This window comes from Nanorana parkeri, unplaced genomic scaffold, assembly GCF_000935625.1.
Source record: "Nanorana parkeri isolate BGI_ZX_2015 unplaced genomic scaffold, ASM93562v1 scaffold282, whole genome shotgun sequence".
Taxonomy (NCBI): Eukaryota; Metazoa; Chordata; class Amphibia; order Anura; family Dicroglossidae; genus Nanorana; species Nanorana parkeri.
This window is the reverse complement of record NW_017306550.1, coordinates 712,293-724,863: the sequence shown is the minus strand read 5'-3', so window position 1 is coordinate 724,863 and position 12,571 is coordinate 712,293. Positions and strand designations below refer to the sequence as shown.

The 12,571-nt window shown below is 42.3% G+C and overlaps 1 protein-coding gene across 1 annotated transcript; it reads right to left on the bottom strand.

Moving 5' to 3' along the window:
• Positions 1–1,212: 1,212 nt before the first annotated feature.
• LOC108787750 (protein PRR14L-like) lies at positions 1,213–12,256 on the bottom strand. Its single transcript, XM_018557373.1, has 5 exons — positions 12,227–12,256; positions 9,460–10,158; positions 4,874–4,983; positions 3,398–3,469; positions 1,213–1,915 (listed from the first exon to the last, which is right to left on the bottom strand). The coding sequence occupies exons 1-5, from the start codon at positions 12,254–12,256 to the stop codon at positions 1,624–1,626; spliced, it is 1,203 nt and encodes a 400-aa protein (XP_018412875.1). The 3' UTR covers positions 1,213–1,623.
• Between the last annotated feature and the right edge of the window lie 315 nt (positions 12,257–12,571).

Genomic DNA, 12,571 nt, shown 5'->3' with positions numbered 1-12,571 from the left:
AAAAATGACATGTAGCAAAGCCCCTTCAGTAAAAGTTCCACTGACACACAGAAACCCTTTGAAGTCAACTGTAAGAGAATGCACCTCTGAGGCATGAGACACAAGATAATTGTAGAATAAATGTCAATCACGTGAGTAAGAGCAGCTTTCATTTATTTAAGATTGATAACTTAACATAACAAAAACACACAAAACAGACTTATCTCAAATTCACAGAAAGTGCAGTGTATGGGAGTACGTGCCAGAAGCGCACACTGCTTATCACTACCACGCAGAGGGGAAAAGAAGAGCTTTCAACCCTCACAAGAGCAGCCAGCAAAGAAGCACTTAGAAACGTGGCCACTATTAAAAGAAGTGCAGTGGGTAGAAAAGAAAAGAATATTGCGCAAATATACACAAAGAGCCAGCACCGAGCACTGCATGGGGACGATCGCATCAAAGCTGTGTGCTGTTTAGGCTTAGCCAGTGCTGGCAAAAAAAAGCACAAAAGAAATTGAAATACAAAAATAGGAAATACAATATATGCAACACCCCCCAGCCAAAAGCAATCAGCTGGCATGAGTTTGATTCAATAAAGTCGTTTAAAGTGTTAAGCATTAAAAGCAGAACAGCGCTACGGCAAAATTGTGGCCAGAAGCAATCAGAATGTTTTCATTATATTGCTGCCTTACTTTAAATCCAGAGTAGTGAATTTAGGATTCTGGTCATTTTTGCAGGCTATGCGAAGGCTAAAATCCTAATGCACAGAAATGTGCTCCAGTTTTATAAATGGAAAATTGAAACGGTCACTCCACCCAGCACGGATACATTAGTTTTGGCTAGACACAAGCACATTATGCCTCTCCGGGACTCCAGCAGCAAGATCTCGATGCCACAGGCCACAGATCTATCCTTTTCAGTTATGACAAAGGGGGATTCATTCACGCAGGATACGCATTTAGTTTCATAATGGAGAATGTGGCAGGAGGCGATGCAAGACCATTTTGGGGAAAACAGAAGAACGGTGGATTATAGTGGGAAGATCTCACCAATGAAATCTCTGAGAGACATTAAAAAACAAACACATGATTCAATCTGTCATTACTCATCCATAACGGAAATAACAGTTTTGTGTGAGTTGAGCCTTTAATACAGAAAAAAAAAAAACCCTGCCACATTAAAACAGCTTATTACCTCTAATGCAATGCCATATAACAAAACAGCCAGAACTTTTTATTTTTTACATGGAAAAAAACCAAACTAGAATATTTCTAGATCTTAAAAGAGATGCAATAATCCGTAAGTGCATTAATGCTATCCTTCGCTTTTCAGTGCAGGTTTAAAACGTTTAAAAGACTGTCATGGTCACCTGTGGATAATAAGGAAGTCATCTTCCAACTGAACAAGCGCTTAACTTAGAAAGCAATGATCCATTCAATTCTTAAGTCTCCACAATAACGCATACAAGAGACTTTGGTCATTTAAATGGGATAGAAGGAAAACAAAAACAATTAAAATACACACAATAGTCTGTGATAGTGACACATCCTCCTAATTTCTAGTGATGGAGAGCAGAAATGTCCTCTCACCAACTTCATTTAACATGTTCATCTTCAGCATATTTCTGAACAAACCAGCCTTTCGTCAACTGGGCTTTTCAGGAGCAGCTGATCCCATTTCTAAGGTTTCCTGCTCCAACAAAAAGTTTTCTAAGTCCATTAGTTTCTGTATGAGAAGTGCATCCAGTTGCACTCCTTCCATGGCAGCTTTTCGCCCTCGCTTGCAGGTGGTCATGACTCTTACTCTGCCCTTTGCTCTCTTTGGCCTGGGCATCGTACAGTCCCTGAACTCCAGGATGCGTTTTCTCTTCGTCTGAGAGACAGACACTAAGACACCATTCTTCTCTTTGGGTTCTTCAAATATTGTTTCAAGGCTCCTGAACAGAAACAGCAAGAAGAGGAAACGTCAAAGAAAGACAGAAAAATAAAACCAAAAGGGCAAACGCAACCATATAGGTCGTGTTTAAAGTCATTAACACTCAGTTTACAACCACTCCATCCTATAGCAGTGATGGAAAAGTAGACTGAGCAGGTTGGCCTAGTCTTCACTTGTCAATTAAAAGAGAACTATGGCCAAACCTTTTTTGGCTTAAGCTCTCTTTAGGGTCACAGGAGGACATTTGCTAATGTCCTCCTGTGACCCAAACTTCAGCTACCGCCCACTACATGCTGACAGCACAGAACCGCGCTGCAGCTGGGAAAGATCCCTACATTATTCTCTACTAATAAAACAGACTTGAAACAGCTTCAGTGTCACATGTCGGCTCTAATTATGAGGATGAGTGTATTTCATTCATCTCGTAGTTTTCCTTTAATGGGCTCCAGGTCAACTGGTAGATATAATTCTGTTCATTGTAGGATGAGTTGCCTAGTACAGTTTTTTTAAATGCCCAAATCACCACAAACTAATAGCTGTAGCACATGTCTGATATACATGCACATTTCCCAATGCTTTGTCTATTTAAATGGGGTAAGAGGCAGAGTACAGACAAATATCTGTTGATCCAGAAAATCAGCGAGCTCTTAATTTCCTGTACCAAGTTGACAACACTGCCTCTTCTGCACATATACAGTGTTGTCAGACCTGCCCTGTTGTCCTCTTCTGTGCCATGAAGATGAGAAGAGGTGGATGTGTTCTGAAGTTGAAGGTTTCCAAATTCAAAGCTAATAAATGATTATTATTTTTTTTTATAATGAACAGCAGTTACAAAAATATTTTCTTGGATTCATAAGAACGAGGCAAAAATGTGCAAAGTTACATACATGTTAAAAGAGAAAAGGTGCACCATTGCCAGCTATTCCCAAAATAAGCATGAGAAACACACCACTTCCATGCACATGGCCTCCCCTTGTAAGCTGGGTTCACATTTCAGCAGATTGGCAATACACTTTTTGTGCATTGGTGCACTGCTGTGCCATTTTGAATGTCACCACAACGCACTATATCAATTAACCGGCACTGCAGTACACCACGATGCACTGATGTAGGTTTCATTTCGGGAAAAAGCCCAGATGCTGTTTTAACCACGCTGAGGTGTGTTACCAGTCAATTGAACATGTGTCACATAATACGCATTATCGTGCTCATTACTGCACTGCGGATATACAAACTTAGCATTAGATGGTATCTGAAGCATTTGCAATTTATTCAGCAGAATTTTGTTGGCTACTTGTTTTTCTATTTATGACAGTTGTGTTTTAGCAAGCAACAACAATCCCAATCACATGTTCTTTAAGTAGGTGCAATACAGTGATAACTGGATGAGCAACTGTCACAATTAATTTGCATAAGATAGAATGTTTTGAGGGACTGCGTAACTTTGGTAAACTTACTAGAACGACTGTATTTTTTAACTTACCGCGCTGTTGGGGGAGATTTGTAGTTTTTGTTTGTATAAATATCCTCCAGACTGAATTCTTTCTTGTTTATTCTAAAATGAAATTTAGGAGATTTTAGCTCAAGTCACAAATGTAGCTATTAGTTAGTTTACAACCCCTGTTCCTATGCCACTGACTATAACTCATACCCTTTCCCCCACAAACCTCTGTAACATATCTACACCTTTTTTATCTAGGAATCATACCTGATCCCCTGCCTACGATGATACATATCTTTGTCACAAAATCAGTATCAGCAAGGTCCCATTTAAGTCACAGTTTACAACTTGGATATTAACCCCTTCGTGACGGGAGACGTACACTGTACGTCCAGCCACAAAGGGACCAAATGACTTGTCACGTACACTGTACGTGACGAGTTATTTGCTGCTTTAGAGGGCTGTTAATCGCTGAGAATCAGCTTTTAACATTCATTAATGGATGCCCTTACTACAGAGGCATTCATTAATGAAAGGGTTAACCTTTTTCAGACACCCGATACCTTAATATCGGGTGTCTGAGAGTCACAGCAGAGCGGACACACATGCCGGCTTTTGCCGGCATTCTGACAGCTCGTATAGATCGAGAGATATCTCTCTCAAGCTATACTGGCTTTTTTTTTTTCTTTCATGAATAGATACAAAATGTGTCTATTCCTACAATGTATCTATTCCTGGAAGAAGAATGTTTGTTTGCTGATCGTTGTTGCAACAATCAGAAAACATTTAGTAACAGCTGAATCCTGAACTGCTGCAGGATCAGTGTCACTAACTTATTATTGGCTGTTCTGAAGTTTTAGCTGCGCTGGTTTTGTAAAAAAAAAAATACTACAAATCAAAACTGGTTTTTTTTAACGTTTTTTTCCTCTTTTTCTATATTTTATTTGTCCTAAGTGAGGCGTTAGACACACATATGTGATATAAATATGTAGCCCTATCTGTCCTCTAAAAAACAATATATAATATGTGTGGGTGCACTTTGTAAGAAAGTATATTACTGACGTGGAAGAATCACACAGCAAAAATGTCAAAAGTGTGTCAGTCATTTACGAACAGAAACTAAAAACAAGCTCAGTCATGAAGGGGTTAATCACTTTATTTTATAAGGAGGTGGTATGAAAGAATTCTACAGTACTTTCTAGACTCACTAAAGTTGCCCATACACACATAGATTTATTTCGTTCAGCCTAACAGATCCCCCGCAATCCATGCTAAAGATGGATTGTGCAGTTTTTTAACCGGAGCAGTTTAATTTTTCACACACGTTAAAAATTTGAATGAATGATTGGCTAGAAAACTGCTTTCAGAAAAAAAAAATATAACTGTTTGGGGACTTCAAGCAGAGACCCTGGAGAATATAGTGTTATTTTTAGGCAAGTAAAAGGTCACAAACATAGTAACAGAAGTAAAGCCAGGCTGGATAAAATTTAGAATTTAAGTCAGGCATGTTCTCCTTACCTTTTGGGTTTGGGGAGACCCATTGGGGTCAGATTTGGGTCAGGCTTTGGAATAGTTTTGCGGATTCGAATCTGAGAGACTCGCTGAGGCTTCCGTTCACTCTCTTCTTTCTAAAAGGAAAAAACAAATGTAACTAGATCATTGTCTGCCTTGTATCATAGTGCAAACTGTTAAACACTACATTCTGGCCATTTCAAAGGTTGTCATAGAAGTATATAGGTAAAAGTTGAGAGCAGTCATTAAAAATTTGGGAGAACAGAAGAAAATATGAGAGTGTACATAGATGCAAGTGGGGGGGAAGTCAGTGGGGAAAAAAGTAAGTAGAACTGTGCCCTCCAATTATATAAAAAACAAAATGTGCCGAAGCAATTATTTATAAAGCACATCTGAACTTACAGTTTAACATTAGTGTGCCTGCAAAGTCTCTCAAATACCTGTTGAGCCTGCCAGGTGAAGTCCACCTCATGCAGTTTCCTGTGATGGGGTGACTACACAGCTGCACTGCTCCTGAGTTTAGAATGTAGGCTGTGTCTGCTTGTACTACAGTGAAGATGATGTTGCAGCGGACTATTAGCATAGTCACTGGTGACTTACAAGCCTGTAGTTTATCATTCAGTAGCTGGCCAAACCTAGTCCTGCCCACTGATTTCTGGATTGACAGAACTAACTTTGCTGCTGAAACCTTCTCGCTGTGAGCTGCAGTGTCTTGGAAGAGAAGCATGCAAGATATAAATGGATTATGCTTCTCGGACATCATAACCTATAATGCAGAACCAGCATGTACACAGGAACATCGAGGGCCTGCCCATGTACCAGAAGCACATTGGGGGGAAACCCTGAGTGGGTAATAAGGCAAGTATTGTGCCTACTCCAATTCCTCTAGATAAAACAAGAAATTACACCCTTAAGGGGTGTGGAAATTTAAAAAATAACTACTTGTCCAAGGGCTAAAGCGGGGGCCGAATCTACTTGTCCTTCAAGACAATCTACTTGTCACAATACAAAAAAATAGTTTTAATCAAAACTAGGGATGCACCAATACCGTTTTTTCGGTATCGAGTACGAGTACCGATAATTTGCTTTCGGTACTCGCCGATACTGGATACCAATAACGGTGCTTCCGCTGGCATGGAGCAGGCTTCTTGGGTAATCAGGAAGCCGGGCAGCGGGTAATGACATGCTGCACGGCTTCCTGATTTCATAGTGGATTACAAGCCCCTATGAGATAGTTTGGAGGTGACAGGTTCTCTTTATGGAACCTGCCCTCTAACACAGAACAGAAGTTCTGTGCAGCTCCTGACAGCGGAGACAGGTGGCGCTGCGATTACAGCGCCACAGTCTCAGTGATCACACTGAACAGACGAGGAACGGACATTCTTCGTCTGCCCTACACTCTATGGCGGAGCCGTTCTGCCATGGTCTCGGGTCCCCCAGAAGAGTGGGGGACCCCGAAAACCACAGCGGGCGGTGGGGGCGGACACGATCGCCGCTGCTTGTTTGATACAAGTGATCTGATCAGATCACTTGTACTAAACAAGCGGCGGCTCCACGCTGTACATTTAGCTCTGCTTGTCCGGAGCAGGGCTAAATGTAGAAAAAACTACTCGCCCGGCACCCGAAACTGCATGTCCCGGGAGTCGGCCGATAGGAATTCCACACCCCTGCCCTTGCATGTTCTAGTTATAAAAAGAACATGTATTCATGAATCTTTTAAAAACTTCCACAGCAGGGTAGGAGTTTAGTATTTATCCCATAACACAACTGTATTAAATGAATCTGAACATTTGTAAAGGACTATGTATAATGTATACTATAACTAGCCAATAAATCATAACAGGGGGTCTAAACCTTTTAAAAAAAAAAAAAAAAAAAAAACTTATCAAAAAAGTATATTTACTCTATTTAGGCAAAAAAAATCAACATCAAGTGAGACAAAATTCGTAGATTTTTTTTGTGCAGCCAAAAATGAATTGTGAAATGTCTTTCTTATGTGGGCTTAAGGGCTAGTTCACACCAGCCCCAGTGCGTTCCCCGATTCGTCGCCAGAATGAACCGGATCGCATCCCGACGGGCTCCGTGTTCTGGGGTGGGAAGGGGTGTGACGGTGCATTGAAGTCAATAGCACCACAGCCACGCCCCCAGGCCACAGTGCAAATGCCCGCACCCAAATGTGTGGCACGCTAATGCCTGCGTTCCAGTCAGAAAAAAAATTCTGCATGCTCTATTCTTTCTAACCGCACCGGAACGCGGGCATTGATGTGCCACGCGTTCGGTAATCGCACTGCGGCTGGGAGGGCATGGTTGCGGTGCCATTGACTTCAATGCATCGCCACGCTCCCCTCCCCAGAACGCAGGGAGCTTGCCGAAATGCGATCCACAGCGTTCCGTTATCAAATCGGGCCGGAACGCACTGGGGCTGGTGTGAACTAGCCCAGCTCCCGACCAGCAAATCGACCCGTCGCACCAGTAGTCTGCAGCTAAGGACCACTGTGCTTTGTGTAGAAGCAGTGGACTGCTGAGTTAGACCTACAGCTGCGCAATCAGCAGGGAGCATGGGTGCTGCTGACTTCAGAAAAATCAATATTTCAAGCTTGGCTTGTGGGGTAGAGTACCCTTTCCTCACCATATGAAGTCATAACAATTTCATCTGGTGTAAACGAACATTTAAAAGTCTATATTGTTTTTAACCATCGTGTTGAATGGACAGTGATGCTGCTATCTGAATTGTAGCAGTGATTCATTTAAGAAAAAGTTTGTTTTTCAAAAAAAAAGTGACAGATACAGTTGCAAGCACAAGAAACTCTTCTATCTCCTTAAGATAGAAGACTTGCAGGAAATGCAAAGTAGGAGTTTTACTACAGCACTACTTCTGCTGTGAGTTTGCCATGTTCCAATATTATTAATATAAAAAAAAGTATAGTCAACCCTAATAGCAAGGGACAGAAAAATGAAATGGCATCATATAATATGTAGGAGCCATTACAAATGAAGACTCCAGTGAATATGTATATCCAATTAGGTAACATGAAGAGAGTGGAAAAAAAAAAAGTTAGAAGAGGCTCTAGAAAGTAAAATATAACGATGCCCCCCCTATGTGATAGCAAAGAGATGTGACAGGTCCTCTTTATGGAGACATCAGGGGTCTCAAAGACCCCTGTCACCTAGGACCCCCCAAAGAAGCTGATGAAGCACAGATCTGCTTCATCAGCTTCTCTTCAGCGTCTAAGCCTGGAGAGTGACACAAGAATTCGGAAGCGATGTAATATACATCACTTCCGCATTCTGACAGCGGAGAGGGGACCGGAGGGAGTTCATGTACCGATCTCCCTCTGATCCCGTCACAGAGCCACTATGCTGGTCCCGGGCTCGCACCAGCGTGAGGGGGTGTCAGCGGAGGGGGGGACACGGACCGGCAGCTTATACAAGCGAACCGATGGCTCAATATTGTATGTTAACAGGCATCGCTGCCTTTTTGCAAATTTAGACAGTTTCTTGCACGTGCGAGTGGCCGGACCTGTTGTGACATTTAAATACGCCCGCTCAGATCTAGGAAGCTCCCGGCCGGCCATAAATTAAAAAATGGCCGGCAGGCGGTTAAGAATTGAGAAAAAAAAAATACTAAAATGGAGGCAGCATTTAAAACCTGACAGAGGTGAGGTTTTAACTAGAGGTGCACCGAAATAAAAAATTTTAAACCGAAACTAAACCGAAATAAAAAAAATTTCAGGCCGAAACCGAAAGTTTTTTCAAAATTGTATTTTTAATTTCTTTTTTATAAACTTAATATTTTTTATTTATTAATTAATTTTTTATTAAATATTTAATTTGTTCAAATTACTTTTAGGGGCTTTGGGGAGATAGTAGGGGTCTAAACAGACACCTGATATTTCCCTTTTAAAATAGAAAAAGAGATTTAGGACACAAAGTCTTCAATCTCTTTTTCTGTGTCCCCATGAACAGGAATCCTCTATACTGAGTGTTCCTGTTCATTGATAACATGAGGACATGGTATGTTTACTATAACTACAACTATGAATGAACATGAGGTGATGTAGATCACTCCCGTTCATTCATAATTGAGGATATAGTTAACATGCCATGTCCTCAATTATATACAAACACTCAGCGATCACTGATTGCTGAGTGTTTGTACCTTGCTCTTCTCTCTGACACACTGTCACAGGAGGCTGAGCGAGCCTAGCAGGGAGGAGAGCTCATCCTCCTGTGACAGCGCGGCCTGTCTCCGCCCACACACCGCTCTGCTGTGATAGGAGGCTGAGCGGTGTGGGAGAAGATGCAGGTCGCTCACAGTGCTCTCCTCCCGCAGTGCTCGGCAGCCTGTCACAATTTCCTCTCCTCCCCGCTGGGACACAGAGCAGCGCCCAGCGGGGAGGAAAGAAATCACAGATGCGCCGATGTATCGGCAGGAAAAATTGCACTTTCGGCATTATGCCAAAAGTTCCTCTATCACCCTAAAACAAACTAGAAATACACAAGTCTACCTATATTAAAATCAGCATCATATAAAAGGCTATTTTCTCCTTTGGTGAGGATGTATGAGTTTTTTTCCATTGTTTTATTCTTACCTCGCTTTCCTTGTTTTGATTCTCAACTTTTGCATGAGGAATAGGCAGACTTTCTCTCTGTTCAAAAGGACGAGCTTCAATCTTGAATGGTGTCAGAATGCATGGAGGTTCAAGTTGGTCTTGTAGCATGGACACGCTGCAGGGTTCAAATTCACATTCTTTTTGAGCAGATAAAGAGAGTGGAGCTCCAAGATTGTCAGCTTGTTGAGACAAAAAACATGACGTTTTCAGGCCATCGCCTTGGTCATTGGACAAAACCTCTGAAAGTCCTCGATCCATCCCTTTCTCTATGTCTAAAGAGTGGGTAAATCGAGGAACATCTTGGTGAGCAATCAAATAATGGAGATGCTGGATACCACTATGTTGCTTGCTAGAAAAATTGCACAGAGGCCCAAGACCTTTGCCATGTTCAATGGACACATTGTACGAATGTCCAAGACCATCATCTTGCTCAGTGGACAAACTGGTGGAAGGTCCAAGCCCATTGCTTTGCTCAGTGGACAGGTGATAAGGAGGCCCACAACCATTAACTTGGTCAAGGGGCAAATAGGGAGTTGATTTAAGTGCATCTTCTTGCTGAAAAGATAAAGGCCCAAATTCCTTGTCTTGGTCAATGGAAAAAACATTTACAGAGTCAAGAGAAAGGCCATTGCTGGCTTGCTGATTGGTCAAAAAGTTAGGAGGCTCAAGAACATCCGCCTGTTCAATGGACAGACAATGTAAATGGCCAAGATCATCGTTTTGCTCAGTAGACAAAGACTGTGGAGACGCAAGACCCCTGGTTTGCTCAGTAGATAGACAAAAGAGATTTGTTGGTCGCTGAGAAGGAAAACACTGTAGAGGCCTGACATCTTTGACTTGCTTAGGGCTTAAACTACATGAAGACCCAGGACCGCCACCTTCCACTAAAAATAAACAGCTGGCATGCTTAGATAAACCAGATATATAGTTTGAAGGCCTAAAATATTTTTCTTGCCATGAAAATGCATCAAGCTGAAGCCTTGGTTCATTTGCTCGGAGACAGATCTTTGGTATCAAACTGGTAGAGGGTTTAAGGACTGGTACGCTGTAAAATAATGGATACAATTTATTACAAATGAACTTCATACAATAAAACACACTGTTTGACACAATAGACACTATGTAAAGCCCCACACCCTCCCCACTTTAGTAATCCCCTGTGATCCTTCCTTTATCACAGCCTGCACAAAGTATCCAATGCCTCCAGATTTAGGGGAGAACAAACTCCCCCCATGATGAAGATTGGTCACTCACATGATGGAGCTGTTGATGGTGTTGTTGCTCCCTCTAGGCTCTGACACTGGGCAATTAGGTGGCAGCTGTGACAAAAGAAGGGGTGGTGGAAGATTGCTGGAGAAGCATTAGTGGGTTGGGGTGGTTTTGGATTTACACAGATGGTCTCTTCCATAATTATTGTAAAGTAATAAAACAATACCTAAAACAGCATTTTATTTTCCAGCTTAGTTCCTGGTTGAAATGGAGATGTGCAAGTCAAAAATAAATGAAGCAAGTTCCCCAGCAATGGCCATTGGCCAAGATCAGCATCCCACTGTGTCCCTGCAAGTGTAATAGAAGGTAGTAAGGCCCACACATGCATAGAAGATGTGTGCGCATTTAAAAATGCCTAGCCACAATATGGCAAGGATTACCCATGCATGCACAGTACAGAGTGGACTGTCAAGTTGATACTGCGCTTGCACAGGCGATTGCCACCATATTTGGTGCAATTCTACACATTCGCAGTGAAAAGAATAGTCGGCAATATGGCAGCAATGACCTGCAGAGGGGGTTTTTGTGGTTCAAGCTTTAAACCTGAGCAAAATGGTGCTGCTACAGTGTACAAGCAGAAAGTAGTAGTACGGGGACACTGGTCCTCTCAAATTCATCAACCAATAGGGTAGAGGGATGGAGCAGGCCCACACACACAACTTTATGAACGGCAGGAAGAATTTGCACAGATGGAAGGCAGCTGCATTTCAGCTCCCTGTTTACTCCTTTCAGCACAAGTACAGGTTTGCTTCAAAGAAATGAATGAAGAACAAAAATCACTCATAATTGTATAATATTAGATTATGTGCACTTGATAAAAGTACATATATAACCATATTGCAGCACCTGTATTTATCTGCAATCAAAGCCTTGGTGTATGTCCCCCGTATTAGCATACATAGTCTGGAATAGCTAGCACTTTCCACAATGCGGACTAAAGCCCTTAGTGTAAACTGTGAGAAATGTTTTTTTTTTGTACAAAATCTTTATTTAGGACAGAAACCAAAAGTACAAACAATTGGTCAAATAAGATGCACCAATTAAACTGCAACTATTAAACATCCATTATATAAAACCAGATAAGACCACTGCAGAAATTTCTGCAAAGACTGGAGGCCAGTACTTGGGGCCTGGCTTGTTTCAGTTATCAGTGTTGGCCTAGGTGTATTCTCAGGGAGTACTACATTGGGATAAAGGGAGAGTAGAACGCAAAAAAAATAATAATATGGGGAGAGGAGTGTTGAGGGGCAAGAGGAAATAGTAGGAGACGTGTATAAGAACAAATCCTGTGGTATGCAAGTTGACAGAAAAGGGACTCTGGACCTGTCTCAATCCAACTGGAGAGTGCAAGGTGGAGGTCCCTCCCTAATGACCACTCGGCTTGAGTTGTCCGGTATGCATTGTATCAGTATAGGCAGAGGAACATGCAAAAGCAGTCCAAGGGTATCAATCAGGAAGTTGGGTGCTGTGTCATTACCCGCAGCCCGGGTGATGACACAGCACCCATCATTACCCATGCGGCTTCCCAGCCAATCAGCTTCCCACCCAATCAGGAAGCTGGGAGGCGAGTCATTACCCACTCCCCTTCTCCATGTTCCCTCGCGGCACTGGTCAGTCAGAGGAAATCTCCCTCTAACCGAAGTTCTGGTATCGGGGAAGGTATCTGAGCATTTGGGCGAGACCGGGTTAAAAGGAAGTGTCAGAGTGGGAAGGGCGCCTTCCAGGTTTGAAATGGGTTCATCACATCCAAGATGGCGGCACCCAGCAGCTGTCTCATGCCTACACAAGGCAGGCTTTTACAGTTAGATTGCATGCATTAAAT

Bases quoted from the DNA above. Each gene is read 5' to 3' on its own strand.
- LOC108787750 (XM_018557373.1), bottom strand. From the start codon at position 12,256: ATGGGTGCTGTGTCATCACCCGGGCTGCGG. The intron at 4,984-9,459 runs GTAAGAATAAAA...TTTTCCTTTTAG, and splicing joins ATCAAAACAAGGAAAGCGAG to AAAGAAGAGAGTGAACGGAA. The intron at 1,916-3,397 runs GTAAGTTAAAAA...GTTTCTGTTCAG, and splicing joins AAATCTCCCCCAACAGCGCG to GAGCCTTGAAACAATATTTG.